The sequence below is a fragment of the Passer domesticus genome, chromosome 6, assembly GCF_036417665.1.
Source record: "Passer domesticus isolate bPasDom1 chromosome 6, bPasDom1.hap1, whole genome shotgun sequence".
Taxonomy (NCBI): Eukaryota; Metazoa; Chordata; class Aves; order Passeriformes; family Passeridae; genus Passer; species Passer domesticus.
In genome coordinates, this window is record NC_087479.1 from 4,994,997 (window position 1) to 5,016,349 (window position 21,353).

Genomic DNA, 21,353 nt, shown 5'->3' on the forward strand with positions numbered 1-21,353 from the left:
CACAGGAGCAGCTGAGGTCTCTTGGTCTGCTCAGCTTGGAGGAGTGTGGGGAGAGTTTATCACAGTGTACAACTTCTCCTTGAGGGGAAGAGAGGGGCAGGCACTGATCTCTTCTCTGGGGACCAGTGACAGGACCTGAGGGAATGGCCTGAAGTTGTGTCAGGGAAGGTTAAGGCTGGATTTCAGGAAAAGGTTTTTCCTCCAAAGGGTGGTCAGGCTCTGATCAGGCTCCCAGGGCGCTGGTCAGCAAGGCTGACAGAGTTCAGCATTTGGACAAGGCTTTCAGGCATATGGTGCGACTGCTGGGATGCCCCATGCTGGGCCAGGAGTTGGACTTCAATGATTGTTGTAGGTCACATCCATCTCAGGATCTTCCACAACTCGAAGTCCTAAGTGCTAGGAGACAGACAGAGCTTAGCACATTTTTCAGTTCCTTATAGCTGGTGGAGTTCCAGGAGTCCCATTTCCAAATGCTGGGCTGCACATGGAGGAGGGAAATATTCCATTATCTGGCTTAAACTTGTGCCCAGATTTGAGGACCAAGATGAAAATGGGCTGAGGAAGCCACTTGGAAAGCTTTGTAAAATCTAAATAGCCAACTCCAGATGCAGAATGAACTTCAAAATGAAACATTCTAGACAAGAAGTGATAAAATATCAGCGTCATCTGAAGACACATGCTATGCAGGTCTCACATGCTGAGAGAATATAAACACTCTGCATAGAGTCCTGTTACATAAGACATTTAAGTATAACACCAGAACAAACCTCAAAGTATCTTTTAGTCCTTTAGGATCAGATCTACCTTTAGAATACTGAAAAAAAAGCCACAAAAAGAAGCATACTGCTTTTTAGTCTGAAAAAGAAAGGGTTTAGAATGAGTGGAAGAGTCCCTCCAGCTTTGTAATGTGTCTTTATGCAGACGGTGATTAATTAATTTTTCTCCGTGCTCACCACACTAGATATGTGCAATTGGTAGCAACACAAATTCACTTAATAAGAGAATTTCACAGTTAACAATCTGGCCTTATAACAAACAGCAAAATCCCTTTTCCTGTAGGACTCTCCAATTATTCCAGAGGTGATACCTACATTGACACTAAGCTGTACACACAGAGATCTCCACTCTCACCCACAGCATTTGGAATTTTTCCATGTCATTCCCATATTGCTATTTCAACTTCAGTTTGAAGGCTGCAAAAACCTCCAGGTTCAGCACAGCTGCTTACAGGAGCATTCCTGAGCTGGTATTTGAGCTTAATTTGTCCAGTCTTTTGCACTTACTTGGACTTAATTAGATTGTGTTGGTTCCTTTAACAATAAGAATTAAAAAAATATATTGTATACTTTCATTTAAATTCCAGGTGCTCAAGAAAAGATTGGACATTGTACTCAGTGCCATGCTCTGGATGACAAGGTGGTGAGAGTCAAAAGTTGGACTCAGTGATGCCTCTCAGAGGTCTTTTCCAAGATAATTGATTCTGTAATTCTGTAAACTGATGTCACTGATGTGTTTTAGGTGTTTATTGGTTTTCATCACCCACATTATCCTTGCAACACTGAGCACTGGCTCAAGCCCCCACTAAGAGCATCTTTCACCTTTGCCAAAGAAATTGTGATTACTTTTGGATAAACAATTGTGCATCTACCTCAGAGAAGCTCCAGCCAAAACACATGTATTCAATTTATTTCTGAAAATGGTAACACACTGTCATATGGCCTCACTCCTACCCACCAGCACAGCTGGAAGTAAGGCTGGCATTACAGAGATTAAATTTCCTTGCAGACTTTAACCACTGCAGTAGCTGAGGCTACAACCAGGAGAGAATTTAGATCCCAGGAAGTCTACTACTACTATTACTATCTGGATTTCCAGAATTATTGTTGGAGGGTTTTTTTAAATGACAGCTGCTTGCTTCAGTGAAGCATTTTAGAAGTCCCTCTCCTGTTTTTCAAAGCCTGTAATTGCCCATCAGACTGCAGCAAGGGATTTTTTTTTCTTTTAAAGATTACACCAGCATTGTGAAACTCTGCTTACAGCTGCCTCTAAATTCTCAGGATTACTGTTTTGAAACATCACCATGCATATAGTCAGCAGTTCTAAGTTTATTCTAAATCATGACTTCCATTTCCCATCTATGTAATTTTATAAGCAAATTACAGAACATTTGTTTTCATGATTACAATATGAAAACAACTTCTAGTTGAGTGCACCCATCGTTGTGCATAGCCTTTGCATGCTTTGTCCATCATTTGCAGGGGAGTGCAGGGAGCACTCATGTCACTGAATATCAGAATTGTGACAAATTCCACCCCTTACTCAGCTCTTGGGATGGCTCAAAGGTATAAGGAGAGGCAAATTAGATGGTCATGTTATGAAAAAGTGCCACTGCAGGGAACAGTATAAAACATGTTCCTTAAATATGTTACTGAGCAAAAATAGTTTAAGTTTCCCTTTGAGGTCTCCTGCTTTATTTTGTATTTGCTCATCAAAAAGTAGAAGAAACGCACATAGGCAGGGTTTGTGCAGATAACAGAAAAGCACAGGTGTCGTTGCTGTCAGAAAACCCAAATAAAACCAAATTGTTCAAACTTTACAGAAATTATACCTCCAAAACATTTACAGCCCTAGATGAGTCCTTTTAAGAAGAGCACATCTGAACCATCCACAGCCTTAGCCCAAGCTCAGGCCAGAGAGTGCAGTGGAAGAGTGAATGATAAACCAGAAAAAAAGAGTAGAAACCAAATGTATGTATGATGACTTTAACTGTGTTGGTACTGCTATAGGGGTTTTCACTCTGTGTAGAAGTATTCTTTTTCTATAATAATTAGATCTGGGCTAATAATGACTTTTGGATTAGACTATCAAGACTTTGCTTACTCAGTTGAGTATTTGACTGTTCAGTTTACAGTGCAGTAAGGTTTGGCTTTATTACAGTTTCCTCTTTTCTCATTAACAAGGCTGAATGCAACTCTGGCACTTCATCATCAGCTTTTCCAGTGTCCAACCTCATTGTGGCCCACTCCTCCTTGCCATCCAACACATTTAATATGGAAACCTTTGACAGTACAACCATTTGTATCTCCATTGAAATGATTTTTCTTCTAGGTAAGAGCACTTCAATTCCTCTGGCCTTTGACAGTCATACTACCAAACTAATGAATTCAAATTAGGTTCTTTTTGTATTCAAAATCTTTCAAATTTCTAATTTATATTTCTTCTTGTAGAAAGGACACTTAACTCCTTTGCCTTTCTTGAAAGAACAGCTGTAACCAACTGGAGAAATTCCAAGAGAGTAACTCCACATTCCTCTTAAACTCTTGTGGTCAGATGGGGATATTTAAAGCTACAGCCTTCCAAGGCTGAGTGACACAAAATTCTGCTGGTTTTAGTGTTTACAGAAAAAATTCCAGCATTTGCTTCTTCTGCTGCACTGTTGCCAAGCAAGTATTTCCCCAAGTTCTCAATGCTGAGATCCATGTTTATTTCTGCACCCACTTTTTTCACTCCCCTCCAATTTATAAAAATCATTTTCAGTTCCAGTCCTGCCCTTGTACAGCTTAGGATTATTTGTAGAATTAATGAACATCCTTTACATCTTTCCATTTCAATACACAGTAACTCCAGATCTGCTGGAGACAGGGCAGAACAAAAAGCTTACCAGCAAGTTCATTTCCACACGTGTGGGATCAAACCACGCTAAGCAGTGAAGTTTACACACCATAAAATGGAGCAAGTCAACCGTGAAAAATAATTTATTGCATTAATTTTCAACAGTCAATAACCTTATGTTCAGAGATAAAGGATTATAGACATGTCTTACACAGGCAAATATTTTCTGAGACTTCTCTTGCCAGCTCAGCCAGGACACAGCAACTTCAGTCTCTCACAAGCATTCAGCAGGTGAACAGAGGCACCACAAGAGACCTGCAGTATCCCACTCACTATCAGTATTCCAGCATCACATGTGCTTCTGGTCCCAGACACTTCTTTCATGTTCAAAGGTATCCAAAACAAGCACCTCTGACATTTTCACTTTCTTTAAAATTAACATAAGTGCTTCTCCAGCTGGATCCTCTAACATAATCTTCTCCTCTTGGGGAGAGATACTTCTGAAAAAAATAAAGAGAAAAGGTTTTTTTACAAGCTTTTAAATACATCTTCCTTCATGGGAGTTGTTCAAGGAGAATGAATTCTATCCAGCACAGAAAATTAATTGGATGAGTTCTTGAGATCCCCTCCCAGTCCCTCTCCCTGTGATTTTTAAATATTAAAAAAAAAATCTTTCTGGATTCTACAGCACACTATCATTCCAAGTATCAGCTGAAATTCCACTGATGAATATTTTACTTCAAAACTTACTCCATCTTAAAAGTTTTCTGCTCCTCACCAACATCTTTCAGATTTTGCCGTGAATTTGACAAATGGAATACTCACAAAATATCTGAAGAGACTGTTTATGGGTATTTTTAATGCTTCAGAATTTACTGGAAAATTCTGATAAATGGAGAATGTTCCTGATTTAGAAATAAACTTTTTGTCAACAACAAGTGGACAAGTGAAGGGAAAGAAAACAAAGTACAATATTAAATGTTCCATGGCACCTTCAATCTGACCATTTAAAACTGAATGAATTCCCACTGTCTACAAATAAAAATGACCAGAGAATGTCATCCCATTTCAGTGCTCCATGATGCTCCTTTGCTTCTAAAAACAGCAAATATAAATGCACAATGTCACTAAAAATGTATTTTAATACATTTAAATGTATTAAATATCCCTTGTATTACATATCCTTCCATTACATACAATTTTGGACAGTAAATTAAGTGCAGAAGATTCTTTACATCGTGCTATGTTCTCAAGCAGCTGAGAACAGACCCTGAAGCTTCTGAGTCGCAGAGCAGCTCAGTATCATCCAACACTGATGCTTCTGCAGAGCAACTCCACTGTAAGCTCTGAGCAATCTGCTTTACCACTGCTTCCCCATTCAAATAAAATTATTTTCAGTAACCTGACAGCAAAGCCATGCATTTCCCTGCTGCACTTCCCAGAATTCTCCCCTGACAATGTCAGATAACTTCCAGCACAGCAGAGGATGCTATTGCTGTACTGGAGCTCAATCCATGAAACACTGCCAGCTGAAAGTAAGGCTAGAGAGGAACCTTCTCTCCCCTCAGCAAAGGCGAGGGCAGCAAGGGCTCTTCTTTCCTAATTTCACAGAGTTACCAGAACAGGCATCCTCTGTAAGTCAGTGACTGACCAAAAAAATCACAATGGAACTCCTCAAGACAAACTTGTATTACAAAAGAATGGGACTCCTTCAACCTGGACCAATTTTAACTGAACACACTACGATGAAATCTGTGTAGAAGAAAATTACTCTGGGAACCTTGCCATGGCATTTCAAAGTTTCAATTTTCATGCAACAATTTGTAGGCTAAAACCAAATCTAGCTTTTGCAAGGCAGCAAGATATGATCCAAATATCAGCTTTAGTTTCAGAACAACACAGCAGAGAGATATTAAAAAACAGGTCATTGTTTTGCAGGAAATGCAATCACTGTACCTCCTTCATCTGAGTCCTCTTCTGTGATTATTGGCATCCCAATATGCCGAGTCAGAGTTTCCCTTGCCACTTGCATTTCACCTGCACAAAGATTTTGAGGAAAAACTGTCAGCTTTTTTTTGCTTCTACATCCCTCATCCAGAAGTTAAAAGATGGTTCACTGCTGCTCTCCTGAGATGCTGTCAAATGCTGCAGACAAACCCACTTTTCACAGTACCCTCCATATGGCCCACTAAGAAACTTTCAATAACAAGTAATTAACACTACCCATTTAAAGCAAATTAATTACCAACTCAGTTGAATAACTCACAACGCCTTTACTGCTCCAAAACACTTCATCTACTCTTTTAAAGTCAAACAAAGGCAACACTGCCTAATTCTCATCTCTGAAGAGGGATTAATTTCCTCAGTAACTTTTTTTCCCTAGCAGAGGCTAAGCAAGATTGAAAACTGAGTTTGGAACTTTGAAACTAAATCCCTATCTTCAAAATAAAGACAAGTCAAAACCATTTTGCTGTTTAGTTTCATTTAAACTGTAACAAATAAGGAGTAAACAAATTTGGACAGCAGAGCAACTTCTATTAGTTGAAGAATTAGATATCAGAAAGAGAATTTTCTTAGGAAAAGTAATTTCTCAGTGATCAACAGCAAAATTTAACCCAGCTAGCAAAGCAATGGATAAACTTTTGCCATCTCCCCAGGTTCATGGATGCAATGGAGAAGCACCTCTACCTTCTGAAGGATCTCTCCTTGCTGGCTGTGGTGTCCTGCTGGCTTTTTTACTTCGACTTGGAGACTTCCCACAATGGGACCCTGATTCAGAGGATTCCAACTGCATTGGACGATGTCTCCTGGATTTGGAAACCTGAATGACACAAAAGAAGCTCAACTTCTACAGGCAGATCTTGCTGTGGGGGTCACTTGAGAAGCCAGCAGGGACCAAAGCCACAACTTGATGTCAGGGTGGAAAAGGGATGGAAGGGGAAAGAGGGAGGGAGGACTCCCACTAGTTGCTGTTCTTCACTTTTAACAGGACAATGTCCTTCTACGACTTAATGGGTGCATAATTAAAAATGCTGATTAATTAAACATTCATTAATTCCCAATCCATTCTCTGTTACTACCAACCCAAGCCATGCTGCATCCCCCTACACAAAAGAAACACTTCCAAAAGCTGCTGCTCTGTAAAGCCTCCTTACCCTCATATTTTGCTTAAGTGCCTAGAAAACATCACTGCACATTCACCATTCTGGACTGTTATAAAATCCAGAGCTGTTTTTCATTCAATGACACATTTTTTTATATGAGATTTTAATAAACAGAGAAAGTTGAGATGTTTCTCATAGGACTGCTAAGAAAAAGACAAACCAAAATATTCTTTTAAGGGAGAAGCTACTGAAACAAAGTTTTCAAGAACTTGCAAATGACTTCAAACTCCCAAGTCCATTTTCACAGGCATCTTCCAAGATTCCAATATCTAAGATACAAAGAATCTGAGCAATTAAACTCTCACACATTTTTATACATCTTCTTAAAATTCCATCTACCTAAACAGAGAGGAGATATTAAAAGATACCCTGTAAAGGAAAATCCCCCAAGCACAGGCCTTATCTGCATTGTTCCATAAATCCAACAAGAATAAGAGCTTTGGATTTCCCTGCTGTGTTAGGGAAATTAGAACATTCAAAAAGTGAATTACAGAGTGCAGTTTTAACTCATTCCTTTTTGACCCAACATTTATATTAAACTGCTACTTAAAAGTATTCTTGAAAAATAAATACATGCCCATTATCAATTTTCATACCCACCTCAACAACTGCAGAATAAGACTTGTATTTGATTCTGGCCAGGGCATTTGCTCTTTCAGAACCCTGTAAAGAAACAAGAGTCCAGTCAGAAAATATTCTTATTCCATTACAGCAGTACTGAAATATTACATCAGGCAACCATTTGAGCAACAGCTCACTACAGCTGTAACTCTATAATTGTTCTAGAGAATTTCCATGCCACCAAAATGGTACTTCAAGGAAAAAAAATTCATTAAAAAGACAGAGCATAATTTTGGTTTCCTTCACTGTTACAAAGCTCAGGAGAAGAAAATTCAAATTTGAAACTTCACATCTTACCCAAATTCAAAGCAGACAAGTACACATGAAATAATTTTGTAGCATGAAAAAATGAATATTGCCTTAAGCTGAAACTCCAGGAGGAAGTGTAAAGGAGTTTGGCTGAGAAAATACAGCTCTTTTCCCTCCTTACCTGAGAGAGACTTTTTATGATGATCATGTAAGAGCTGTCACAACAGTGAATGCTCACAGCTCAATAGAAAACAATGTGAGTTAAAACAAAACCAGGCAACCAGCCCCACCAGCTGTCCTTGGACTTCATTTTGATACTATCAAACTTTGACCTAGAAGTTCAGCCTGAGATCTGAAGTCAAAAAATGAACAGATTAGCCTGTGCAATGCAGGCAATGCAGCAGAGTTTCCTTACCTCTGGTTCTAGAAAAGTCTCTTCTTTCTTTTTGTTTTCTGTTTCAAGAGTCACTTTACCATTTCGGAGTAATTTCTGTGGGGAAGAAAAGCATTTTTCTTTAAACATCTGTGATATACAAGACAGCTAAAATCCACGAACTGCAAAAAACAAGACAAGTACTTACACACATGCCCATTTTCTACATTTACCCTACACTGTGGCCCTTCTTTGATGCAGGAATGTGTTACAGAGGTATTTCATGAGGTCAGACCTTCAGGGCTTCCCTCTCAGCAGTCAGCTCTGGTATCCCAGAGGCAAGACCACCCACAAGTCCTTTCTTCCACACCACATCCCTGCCTCAGCTTTCACACATTGTATGCCTTCAGTGTCACAGCTCCTTCTCCTTCAGTCTGAGATGTGACCACACCAAGAAATCCAGCTCTTACATGTTTACCCAACCTGCTAAGGCCCCACAGCATGGTGGTACCTACCACTCTGTTCTTCTGCCATTCCTGATGTTCCAAGGTTATGTCTTTGAGATTAACCACAAAGTCATCTTGTATCAAGCTCAGGGCCTTGTCTGGCTGGGATTTGTCAGCTGAAATGACACACTTCATTTTCTGGTAGTGGTCGTGAATATTCATCAGTTCCTGAAATTATTTTTTAAAAAGTGTCTTTCAGAAAAAAAAGGGATTTCAGCAGTAAAGCAATATTATTCTTCAATGTACAAACCCAGGGTTATAGAAACCATTCTAAGGAGACCAATGGACCAGGAGGAATGTTAGAAACTGATTGTGGTTAAATTATTTGATTTTTAGAGCCAAGGAATCCTGCTAACCAGAACTGACCATTCAAATAAGCTAAAGAAGAAAGAGTATCTTATATTATTTAAACTAAGAAAGTTATTCAGGATCACTGTTCACACACAGTTCATTCTCATACTGTGGTTTATTTTCATCTCTTTGGAGGAAACATTTTATTTCACAAATTTCTGTACCACTGCAGTAAACCCTACTGATACACATTTGCTAGCAATAAATGAAAAAACCTGCAAAGAAAGTTTGATCACAGAGTGATATAAAGAACTTTTACCTGGTTTGAATTACTCAGGTTTTTATCAAATGCATCATATAATAAAAAACCCCAAGGTTTGAAAGGAGAAATAAAGGTGGGAGAAGGCTCTGAACTTGCAGATAAGTAAATTCATATTATCTATCCTCCAGCTGCAACCTACAGACATACTAAAAAAAAAATGGTTCCCCCCCTTTTCCATTTTTCTCTAAGTGACAATTAACCATTTACACCCTTTTACATCTTACTGAGGCAAAATCACAAAACATTAGAGCATATTTCAGTATTGGAAAAGGTACCACAATTCTTCCAAACTAAATGCCACATTTCTGAGAGTCTGGTAAATTACATAAGTCTTCATTCCACAAAAGGACAGGACTGCTGATTGGAGAAGTTACAGCTCTAGGACAATAGAGAAATTAAAACAAAGCAAACCCCACTGATTAATCTGTAGTTCAAAGGTTACTGTACCTCCAATACATCATTAGTGATGAGGCTGTTTACTCTGTTACTCGGGTCCTTAAATTCTTCTTTAACATAATTTTCTTCAATCTTCTTCTTAGTTCTGTAGGTCAGCTAAAACAAGAGGAAATGTTTGTAACCTAAAAAAAAAAACAACTTTAAAAGGCACCTCCTCTTGAGAATTCCTACTGTATATCCATCAATCAGGGGATGGGAGACACTGAAAGGCATAAAACCACATAAAACAACAGCTTTGCTGTCACATGCTCAGAGGCAGCACTTTTCACATATTGTTGTCTAGTTAAGAATTTAATCCAATATCTAGACTAATTTCCCCAACTGTTAAGACATCTCAAATCCATTAGGAACATTAGATACTGAAAAACTATTGTCAGGTGAGAAGCATTCACACATCCTCTAAGCTCTTCATCACCTACCTGTGTAAAGCCACACACATTGCATTTTAACACAGCCTCAAGGCTGAGCTAACCACGAGTGCTCTTGAACTGTCAGGCACCCAAAGATGAGGGTATTTTGTCCAAAAATGTAAGTCATTAATGTAATAACTCACTAGCTTAGGCATTGCTGTGAAATAGAAGGCTCTGGCAAGTCGCAGCCTCCTGAAGATATAGGCTGCATCATAGTGCTGGGAGTCAAGCAGATCCTGCTGAAATTTCAGGATTTCAGGCCAATCCTTGAGTGCAATTCTGATCTGCAACAAAAGAGTTACACACTGTTAAACCAATACTTCAACCACAAAAATTAACTGAGCTGATGACTGTGATCTACAGTCTACTGTGATCTGACTACAGACAACACCTGCATGTCCTGAGCTGCAGAAAGGACCCCACTATAACATCTGTTATTGCTGTCATCATTTTATGCACCTAAGATTATTATTATACTTTCTTTGACAGTGGCATGGAACACGAGTCCTTTCTGACATTGAAAACATTCATTCTTCACATTCTGAAGTGTGTGAAAAACAGTCTGCACCTGGGACATTCCCCTTCACTTGTGATTAGGAAACAATACTCACACCAGGCTGTGCTGCCACTGAAATGCTCATAAATGTTCTTTCCCTTATTTCTTCCTTTCTCTCCTGTCACATCCACTCTGCCAACTTCCCTTTCCCTCTGCTCAACCTTCTGGATAACTTGTGTACCCTCTTACTACTATCCAGCAGTGGCTTTAAAATTGCCTAAACTCATTTTCATAAAAAGTTATTGATTCCTCTGAGGTCAAAATATGAGACATCATGGCATCATTATAGTCTACTCCAAAATCAGTTTGTTATTTAAAGAATTTGGACTCAATTTGGCACATGCACTCAACATATATCACAAAGCTCCTAAGCAAGCCACTTCTCCCTGCACTGAGTTTGTAATTCCTTTAGATATTGGTCTCCTATCCTGAAAGCAGCAAGGAGGCTGTCATTCACCCTCTCCATCTATTTATGAATTCCTTTTCTGGTTAACAGGAAGTGGAAATAATTCAGTCCCCATTCTGCTGGAATTCTAAAGAGTAACTCAGGCTGCAATGGGGTTCACCCTACAGCTGATGAACACATTCTCTGTCCCTGCATTTTCCAGTAGCTTCCAATAGCTTTAAGTATTTTTATTTTAAGAAAGCGAGAGGAAATGCCCTAACCATTCATGATGACAAAGCAGACAGCACCACATATCTTATGCCTAGTATCTCCTGAGAACAAAACCCCAGGAACAATTACCTTTTGTTTTGGCTGACAAAGCTGGACATTATAGAGCCCATAGAGAAGGTACAGAGCACCAACTCGGATCTGGAAGGAGTAGGGGGGAAAGAAGTACTGCTGGGCCAGATCTAGAGTCTTCTCTGCGATCTTATTCCTCTCCAAAGCTCTCATTTTACCACTAAAACAAACAAATAAAAAAATAAGCAGCATGTTAAAGCAGGCAAATATACAACTGCAGGCTTTCCAAAAATCCATAATGCAGAAACAAGCTTTAGATGTTTTAAAAATATAGAATCATTGAATGTCCTCAGCTGGACGGGACCCACAAGGATCAATGAGTCCAGCTACTGGCCCTGCAGAGGACAACCCCAAGAATCACAACCTGATAAGAGTTCAAGAAGAGTCTGAACAAGAGTTCAAGAAGAGTCTGAACAAGATTCTCAGCACAGGCTGTGACCCTTGGGGTGTCCTGTGCAGGGCCAGGAGTTGGACTCCATGACCCGTGTGGATCGTGGATATTCCGTGATTCAGTCAAACACGCACATCCTGCCATCACACTGTTAAACCTCACGAGGACTGCACCAAGCTCCCTGCAGCGCTCAAATCACACATTCCTAATGCACGAAGTACACCGGACTTAAAACTCCTTTCCATCATTACAGAGGGACCGATGCTCCGCTTTCTTCAGAGCCCAGCCAGGCAACCCTCTCTGAGGCAGGCCTGAGGGGGCACCCCTGGCGAGGGGCAGGAGAGGGGGAAGCCGAGGGGGAAGGCGAGAGGCAGGCGCGGCTTGGCCTGAGGGGCGGCCGGGAGCCACCCCCGCCATCCCCTCCCTCCTTCCCTCACTCACTAGAAGATGGTGTGGAAGCGGCGCTCCCGCCACAGCTCGGCGAAGCGCTCGAAGCGGACGGTGTCGGCCTGCTGGAAGGCGCCCAGCAGCTCCTCGCAGTCCTCCTTCAGCCCCGGCACGCCGCTCATCCCGCGCCGCTCCCGCACCACAACAGCCCCGCGGCGCCTGCGCGGCTCCCCGCGCCTGCGCACAGCCCGAGCCGGGCGGAGCCGCCCGGGCTGCCCGTGAGGGAGCGGCGCTGCCCGTGAGGGAGCGGCGCTGCCCGGTCGTGCTTGGGCCCCGGTGCCGCTGTGCGTGGCGGGACCCCGTCAGTGACGGGCGCTCGCTCTGCCCGCCCTGGGCGCTGTCCCGCTGCCCCCACCGTGGAGGGCGAGCCCGGTCCGCAGGCAAAGTGCCGCTCCCAGCAGCGCATCCCTGTGTGGTCCCGGGGCGCAGCCCGCGGGATGAGCGGGTCCGGGCGGGATGAGCAGCGGCGGGGCCGCTCGGGCAGGCACCGCCGTACAACAGCCCAGAGGTCCCGGGGAGGCTGTCGAGGCGCGGGGCTTCACACTGCCCCGCAGGCTCCCCCGGCAGCGAGCTCGGGGGCCGTGACCCGGCGGGCTCGGCAGCAGCGGTTCCCCCGCGGGAAAGGCGCCCGGAGCTCCCCGGCCGCGGGGACGTGACACACCGCCACGCTCCGGTGAAGAGCCGCTGCCGGCCCCCTGCGCCGGTCCCCGCTGCTCCCCCGGCTGTCCCAAAACCCCGAGGGCTGCGGGCGCCCCGTTCCCGCCTGGCCGAGCGCGGCAGGCAGCGATAAGCCGGCGGCCGCCCCCCCGGCCCGAGCGGCGGGATGCCGTGCCCTGCCCTGCCGTGTCATGCCGTGCCGTGCCGCCCGCTCCCCGCATGCACGGCCACACGTAGGCGGCCGGGGCAGCGGGGCGGGCGGGGAGGGGGCCGCGGCTGCCGAGCCGCACGTAGGGTGGGTGGGTGCGGCCTCGCCGGCGGCGCGGAGCGGAGCGGGCGGCGGGGGCTCCCCTGGCCGCGCTCCGCCGCGCACGTACGGACAGGGCGAGCGCACCGAGGCGGCTGCGGGACCAGCGCCGGCGTCGGAGAGCCCCGCGCCGCGGTGAGTACGGACCCGGGCACCGGGCACCGCTCGGGGCCGGGAGGGCAGTGTCCCGGGGAAGCCGGTTCTGGCGCCCGGGAGGCTCCGCAGCTCCTCGGGCGGGTCCCCAGAGGGTTTGGGGACGGGGCTCAGGTTTCAAGGCGGCGTTGCGGTGATGTCGGGTGAGGGCTGTGGGAGCGGCACCTGCTCCGGGAGCGCTCCCGGGCCGGGCAGGAGAGCGGCCGGGTGCCCGTGCACCCACGGGATGCGGGCTCGGCGTGTAGGGTCAGTATGGGCTTGGGATGCAGCCTTGCGTGCTGCCTTTGGGATGTTTAAATCTGCAGGAGTTTTCCCAGCGACCGGGTAAAAAAAAAAAAAATTCGCATTTTGCTCTCTCAAATAATCATGCCCTGCGAAATGAGTGTTGAGTTCTGCTGGCTGCGGTACCGTGATGTTCTCCAGTTCACCAATAGCATCAACTAATTGATCCAAGGGTCGCTCCTTAACAGCGAGGCGCATCCAGCTGTCAGCTCCTGCAATGTCAGGAGCTCCCACAGTGCTCCAGGCATGCAAGCATCTTTCCATATTTATTGCATTTCCCAAAAGGTTGCTGGAGTGTAACCTTTAGCAGCCTTTATTAGGAGGTAATTTGCCATCGGCTGAACAGCACTTGCCTTTGAGCACCACTGGTTGCCAATGTCATTGACTATAGGCACAGAGAGATTTGCAGAGCTGTTGCATATGAACTGTACAGGGTTCAGCAGGAGAGCTGCACCTGCCAGGGTTTGGTTTGGTTTTTTTTTTCCTTTTTCTGAAAAGACACTTTCGTCTTTTCATTGGATCATGTTTAGAGATGTAGGGCAGTGACTCCATTCATCCAGTACGTGACCCTGACTTCAACAGATTGTGCTGAATTTGGAACAGAATGCCAACACTGATAGGAAAACAGATACAATGTACTCCTTAAATCAATGGATTTAAGGATTCAAAGCACAAGTAAGTCAAAAGTGACACATCATGGAGCGAGTTCACCATTACATACAGCTCCAACCAAGCCCTGTTTACTTATAGGAGTCATCCCTTAATTTAATAGGAGCAGAGGAGCCTGGCTCTGGAGTGATGCTCAATTTGTAAAGCTCAGAGTGTGTTTTCTGATTTTTGTATTTTAAGCGTGCAGTGAGTGGAGTGATTTCTCAGAGATGATGCTTCAAGGAACACTATATGGAATTTTGTTTTTCCTAAGGCAGATGGGGCTGCATGATGCAAGATGTAGTGAGGATGAGGCTGTTGTGCCCATGAGAATGTGCCCTAAGTCTTCCCTTGCAGGAAGTCTGGGTACAATGTAAAGAATGAAAATGCAGAAGAATAAAACCAAGTAACAGGGACTCTTCGTGCAATTTCCCTGGTGTGGTATATAAAATTAAATACGGTATCAATTTTTAGACTAATTAATACTCTACTCTTCTTCATCAGCTGTGTTTTCAGGGCTCCTTCAGATTATTCATTAGTATATTTTATTTTTATATATTAATACAATTAATGCCTTTAAATTAAAAATAATAAATAACTAGCTAATGTAAGGAAGAGTGTGCTGGTTACTGTATCTTCTTCATACTCAACTGCTAAACAAAAGGATGAAATCCTATTTGCTCTATTAATTCCTAGTTTATAAGTTGCAATTTAAAAGCCATTTATCCTGCAGTGATATAAATAATGGGGTTTTCCAGGTGCATATGGCACAAAACAAGTCTTTTTTTTAATACCTTATATGATTGCATTAGAACACATTTTCAAGTTGAAAATATGAAAATAAATCATGAATATATTTTATTAAATGGCTTATTCCACTTCTGGTATGTACAAACCCATTGCTAGTAACAGGATCATACTCTACTGGTGCAAGCCTCCTGCTTTCACACTTCCAACAAGCACAAACATTGCAAAAGCTTTTGAATCTGTGCGGGAGTGGCATTGATTTAACGGGACAGCAAGTCACCAGTTCTTGTCGAGCCATTTGTGTGCACTGACAGCAACTGAAATCACCTGGAGACACGGCCGTGGATTCAAATGAGTTTGTGTTTGTTACTAAGGGCATTCCTGGTGTGATTAACCAAAGAGGCTTCATAAATGTCCTCTGTCCCTTTAGCTCTGCAGCTCTTGCTCTCTCTTTGGCTTCCTCCAGGAAAAGCTACACCATCCCCATATCCAACTTGTTAAATTGTATGTTTGACCTCTTTTGTTCTCTGCTTAACTCAGTGGGATAACCACATGTGAATAGGATTCAGCTTATATATAAATATTATCTATTTACATAATATTTAGTATAAAATGTATGTTTTTGGGGACCGTGACCATATCTACTTGATGCCCAAGTTTCTGACAGCAGGCATTACAGTTTCAAACCTGCAAGGAGTTTGTTACTCTGCACAGTGGTTTAGTTCACTTCAAAGTCACCTCCACTTTTTACAATAGGGAAAAGGGACGGACAGAAAGATCACAAATGTCACAAATTAGAAACAAACCCTCTCTTTTATTGAATTTCATACTGGTACACAATCAAAAAGAAATACAGTCACAAGTACGTCAAAATGTTTCAAGAGAAATATCAATTGCAATACGTTGTACTTGGTTCCAAAAAAGAATTCCATTAAAATATACCACTTCTTCATGAGAGAATACTGCTATTATTCACAAAATCTACTGTACTGTATAAATCCAGCAGCAAACTCTTTAACTTTTTGGTAACTTGCTCAAGGTAAACAGGGAAGCAGAAGAAAAATGATAATTCAATTCCAGAATTTGGATCAAAAATCACAGTCCTCCAGAACGGAGCTTTTCAGGGAGTTCAGTCATAATGGTATTTTTAATGAAAGCTGGATACCCAACTCGTGTGGAATTCCTATGAAAATGGACTTCCTACAAAGTCCTGGTGGCCTGTGAGGTGTCTATTTTCATGCTGGACAGTTACAGTTTGAGTAACGTGCCTGAGTGCAGTGACATTGGAGTGAGATCATGCTCAGGGCAGGAGCAGGGCAGCAGTGGGGAGGGGACAGATGGCTGACCTGGGGCCTGGCCAGCCCGGCTGACAGGGGCAGGGTGCTCCCAGATCCCACTGTCAGCAAAGGTTCACTCAGCAGTGCAACAGGGGAGAACACTTGCCAACAGATACTGCCTTTAGCTGCCAGTGCTCAGCTGTTTAATTAAACAGCTCTTTAAGTAATGAAACATTACTATTAAATATGCAGTAGTTTAACCTGTAATCATCAGAATTACCTGACCCAACAGCTGTATTTCATTGGAAGCAGAGCTGATCATTTCATCCAAACTAAGCTTTGAAGTCCTTAAAACCCTCATCAGTGTTATGTGTAAATTGTTCTTTTGGGCCCTAATCTGTGATTCTTTAATTCAGTAATTGCTTTGGGAGAGTTTAATGTGTCTACACAGATACTATTAAGTTTTCTTTCTCAGGTAAGTTGTTTCCATTTCATCCAAAGGTTTTCAAAGGTCACCAAAGTCCAAGCCAGTCTCACTAGGTGGGACAAAGGTGTGTTAGCAAGAGGTACTTTGGACTTCAGGCTACCTTCATTTACTCATATCTTGCACCCAAGATAAGTTACTGCACACCCTATTTAAGTGATTTCTGGGGAGTTACAGCTGTAGTTAACTTTAACTACTTTCAGGTAAAGGAAGGAATTATGTCGTCATAAATACTAGTTTAAAAATTCCTTTAACAAATCATCACTGTTGATAAAAACATCAATAAAATCTCAGTACAATCAGCAATTGTACTGAGCCCTGAAGAAGGCATGGCTTGACTACTGGTGTAGTCAGGAAAACCTGGAAGGTAACTGTTATTCTCCTCATTTTACCATTTTCACATAATTAGCATGTTCTAGACACAAGAGAAAATACTGTATTTATCCACAATTTCTTTGTTGCAACAAAGAATAAATCACAGAATTATTTGGGTGGGAAGGGACCTTAAAACCTACCTAGTTCCAACCCCCTGCCATGGTCAGGGACACCTTTCACTATCCCAGGTTGCTCCAAGCCCCATCCAACCTGGCCTTGAACACTTCCAGGGCTGGGTTCTCCACAGCTGCTCTGGGAAACCTGTGCCAGTGTCTCACCACCCTCACAGTCATTAATTTCCTCATAATTTCTAATATGGTGTCTCAACATTTTAAAAAGGAAGAAAGTTGGTAAACAAAGCATGCAAAATCACTAAAATACTTAGAAAGTTATTTATTCTAGAAGTTTGTACTCCAAATTGGCTCTAGAATCAGACTGTGTGTTCCTGGAGTCTAAAGGGACCAAAACCAAAAAGTTTACTGGGGAGGAAAAAAAGTAAAACAGAAAAAAAGCAACTGAAAGGTAAACTAGGTTTGTAAACTGACATCTGCATTTAGCAAAGCTCTTACAAGGCTGGAGCAATTACTGCTCCTTTTCTGTGCCTTATTCAGTGTCTTTAGGAGGCTTGGGGAGATTCTGTTAGGTTATTTTTCCCCTACATTAAACCAATACAGCTACAGCAGTTCATCACAGTAATCAAAATATTATTATTATTATGCATAGTAAATGTTATTAGGTACAATAAAAAAAATAGATTTTTAGATGAAACATGGCTCAATTAAATCCACAGCTGCTGTTACTAAGATCAGGGATGATCAAGGACAAGGGTGGATGGGGCAACCTGATCTCATGGAATGCCCATGACAGGGGTGTGGGAACAAGATGATCTTTAAAGTCCCTTCCAAGCCATTCTCTGACTCCAGTGGGCTCATGACCATAAATCATATGGGGCACTTCAGTCTTCCTTCTCTTTTTAACATAGTCTGAAAAGTTTCTGCCCTTAGTGCACTGAAGAGGACCTGACAGATCCAAATATGTCAGGCTCCTCCCAGATACGGCCAAGAGAGCAGCAGAACACCTCTGACTTGTCTCTTGGAAGTGCAAAACGAAAACCCCCCCAGGCCAGCTTAAAGTTTGGTGGGGCAGTTCAAAAGTAGAATCAAGCTGCACTTTTCACCTGCCTGCAAGACTCTCCCAGAAGCACCACATCAATCCATGAAGAGCTTGAAGCAGGAGGGATGCCCTGAACAGCAGGGGCTTAACCCAACTTCACTATTTAAACCTCCTAACTGCTGACAGAGAAAGAAATGTCATAGAAAGAATGTCAGCCCAGACACAGCAGGCAGGGAGCAGCTCTGCTGTTTCAGCCATTAAAAATGCATTAAAAATGTTCACTAGTAAAAATGTTCTCTGCATGAAACTTCACCTGGCTGCCCCTACCGTCTCCTGTCTGTGCAGCTTCTACTCACAACTTTAACAAGTGTGCAACTATCTTCTGCTGCCAGTGCCTTGTTTTTTGTTAATAGTGTCCTTTTAGTTTCATAGAGTTGTGGCAGTTTGGAAAGTGCTCCTTTCAGTGAAACAGTAATTTTAGAGAACAGGTTACGCTTACCTACTGTGACATAGATTTCAAAACAGTGCAAGGAAACCAAAAAGTTTACAACATAAAACCAAAGTAACTCCTGTGACACTCCACAATTGATTACTTATATTGAGATAAGTTTTGTAAAAATAGTTTGGAGAATGCACAGAATATCTTGACCATATTTACACAACACAGGGTTACCAGTAGCATTGTGTTTTATGACAGCACAATGAGGAACGTCACTGGGTGAACAGCACAAAAATGTGGAACAAGTTTCAGCAAGTACCAGCTTAATTTTTTATCATGGAATTTTGTGATACAAATCCATCTCAGATCAATCACTCCTGTGAATTTTACTTTTTCCTGCTTTCCTGTGTTACCTTGATAAAGCTTCCAGAGACAAGCCTTTCAGCTGTTCCTAAAGGTGAATTCTTTCTGCTCTAAAGTCAAACAGAGATGCTGCCTCCTCGCTGCCAGGTTTGCTCACTGCTGTGATTACAGGTTGAGAAGTGTAACGTCTTTGGCGAGTGGTAGTACAACACTGTCTGGGAGACTTCAGTACTGAACAGGCTCAAAGAATGAATGCAGAGATGTTACAATCAAAATAAGGAAGCAGTAGTTTCCAATCAACTCTAAGTTAAAAAGGGAACACGGATGAACAATAACCACTAACAAAAATATAAATTATCTCATTTCTCTCAGATAACACACTCCCCAAGGGGGCCTGGTCCACATATAGTTTATTGATGTAAGAAAACAATACAGTTAGTGTTAGATCCAACCACAAAGAGCAAAAAGAATGAGTGAATGAAGGTTTTGTACAGTACATATAGGAAAATAAGATGTTTGTGACAACTATATATTTCTAAATAAAAAGGCTTCTAAATATATTCAAGTTATTGAAATCTACATGAAAACATATGGATGTTAATAGCAACAAGGTGCATAAAACCAAAACATCAAAATATTGAGCAACTCAATGATGTACTAGATAAAGGTTTGCTAACAATGCAAGATGTTTTACAATCTGCTTGAAATATCACCTATACCACACAGGGTAAGCTGAACATTTAGATTTAAGATCATACACAATATTAGCATTAACTTCAACAACTACAGGCAGGGATTTTTTTTAAGCTGGCAAAGTGACTACTTCAAGAACATCAAACTTTCTCTAAATTGAGAACGTATCCAAAGAAAATGCTGCTAGCCCTTTCCAGATAAAGCCTTTCCTTTGACTAACCACACCCACTGAAGTCAAAAGCATAAGACAGCATTTGAGAACAATTTATATTACAACGTGACTAAAATAATGACATAATCCAGGTTTAAACATGTTTTCATAGGCAAACAAAAGATTCTTCTTAAAAACTAGTTTTTATAAATGCAGAATATATTGCATGAGGAACTGCTGGTATTTTTTAAGAAAATATATTGTGCGATTGTGGCTACAATGCACCGCTGCAAAGCATTGTTGTTTCTTATAAAAACTATTAACATAAAAAAATTACTTGAACATAAAGAGTAAGAGAGCACAAGTCTTCCAACTACCTATGAAAAGCAGGATGGAAGTATTGCCAGTTTTTCCTGTGTTGACATTTTACTAATGATAAGTTTTGGTGACCAACTCCCCAGCCAAAAAATAAATTTTTTTTTTAATCAGGTGCATATTTCAAAGCTGCTATTGCAAGTGTGTTTTAAATGTAATGGACTTAAAAGTGTATGTACCAAAGAATTATAAAAATGCACTAGAGTTTGAGTTATTGTTACATAAAGAACATATTAAAAAGACTGTCAAAATAAGTAGAAAGGGGATCAAAACTGAACTAACTGAATTAGTGCAGTACTGTAGCCAGGCTTCTAAAATCAGATATAGAAAATATAAATAGACTGCTTTAGGTGATGATTCACCAGTGTCCAAAAAAGGAGCAAGTTTTGTGAAAGCTCAGTTAACTTGATCCAGAGCTCTGAGCAGTTCTTCCCCCTGTAGCAGGTTTCTGTTGCCCTGTATGGGAGCGTTTACTTCGCAGTCGTAACTCGTGAGTTGGGGGAGTCCACTCTCATCCATCGACTGCCCTAGAAGTTTACTTGCTATGTCTAAAGAGGGAGGGGAAGGAGAAAAAGTGCACTTTATTCACCATGCTTAACCTCTCCTAGAGCTGTTCACAAGGAGCTATGTGTGGATAGCTTTTTGGAGGCTCTGTTGTCTTTCACACAGCCCCCTCCACCCCCTCTGCCTAGGAAAGGAAGATACCAACCAGTTGATAGTAGAATGATTGTCTTTTGCTCCACTCCGCTCTGACCATTTGTTTTGCATCCCTTTACACGTTTCCAAGCAAGTGATGCATTTCCTCCACGGTCACCTGTCTGCTGGAATAAAGACCCCTGGAAAGAAATAAAATTAATTTTCTTTAGTGAATATTGTATTTTTGTAATCCTCCATGTCCCTCTTCCAAATTAACAGTTCACGTCACTAAGTACTAATACGGCATTGTTACAATTCAAAGTGGATTTTGTTCAGAATTTGGGGAGAAATATATTTCTAAGTACACTAACTTGAATTTAACAGAAAACTGAATCAGGTTTCAATACCTGACTTCCCTCAGAGAAAACAATTACAAAATCCTGGTTATCATCAGTTACCAGGCTGAAGATTAGCGGGTACATGTACACAAACACACCCATTTAATTACCA

At 42.1% G+C, this 21,353-nt stretch overlaps 2 protein-coding genes across 2 annotated transcripts in view; both read right to left on the reverse strand.

Moving 5' to 3' along the window:
- Positions 1–3,737: 3,737 nt before the first annotated feature.
- On the reverse strand, positions 3,738–12,302 carry SNAPC1 (small nuclear RNA activating complex polypeptide 1). The gene is made up of 10 exons (XM_064422946.1): positions 12,138–12,302; positions 11,306–11,465; positions 10,148–10,288; positions 9,586–9,690; positions 8,535–8,693; positions 8,062–8,136; positions 7,377–7,439; positions 6,301–6,433; positions 5,569–5,649; positions 3,738–4,112 (listed from the first exon to the last, which is right to left on the reverse strand). Exons 1-10 carry the CDS (start codon positions 12,263–12,265, stop codon positions 4,078–4,080), a joined length of 1,080 nt encoding a protein of 359 aa, XP_064279016.1. The 5' UTR covers positions 12,266–12,302; the 3' UTR covers positions 3,738–4,077.
- Positions 12,303–15,731: 3,429 nt separating this feature from the next.
- The window catches only part of HIF1A (hypoxia inducible factor 1 subunit alpha), a 34,278-nt gene continuing 28,656 nt past the window's right edge, over positions 15,732–21,353 (reverse strand). The window contains exons 14-15 of the mRNA XM_064422947.1: positions 20,917–21,043; positions 15,732–20,755 (exon numbers count right to left, since the gene is read on the reverse strand). Of these exons, the coding sequence (XP_064279017.1) occupies positions 20,604–20,755; positions 20,917–21,043 (279 nt within the window). The 3' untranslated portion in view covers positions 15,732–20,603. The remainder of the gene's footprint in view (positions 20,756–20,916; positions 21,044–21,353) is intronic.

Bases quoted from the DNA above. Each gene is read 5' to 3' on its own strand.
- SNAPC1 (XM_064422946.1), bottom strand. From the start codon at position 12,265: ATGAGCGGCGTGCCGGGGCTGAAGGAGGACTGCGAGGAGCTGCTGGGC. The intron at 11,466-12,137 runs GTGAGTGAGGGA...TGTTTGTTTTAG, and splicing joins CGCTTCCACACCATCTTCTA to TGGTAAAATGAGAGCTTTGG. The intron at 7,440-8,061 runs GTAAGGAAACTC...GTTTCTTTACAG, and splicing joins AGACTTTTCTAGAACCAGAG to GGTTCTGAAAGAGCAAATGC.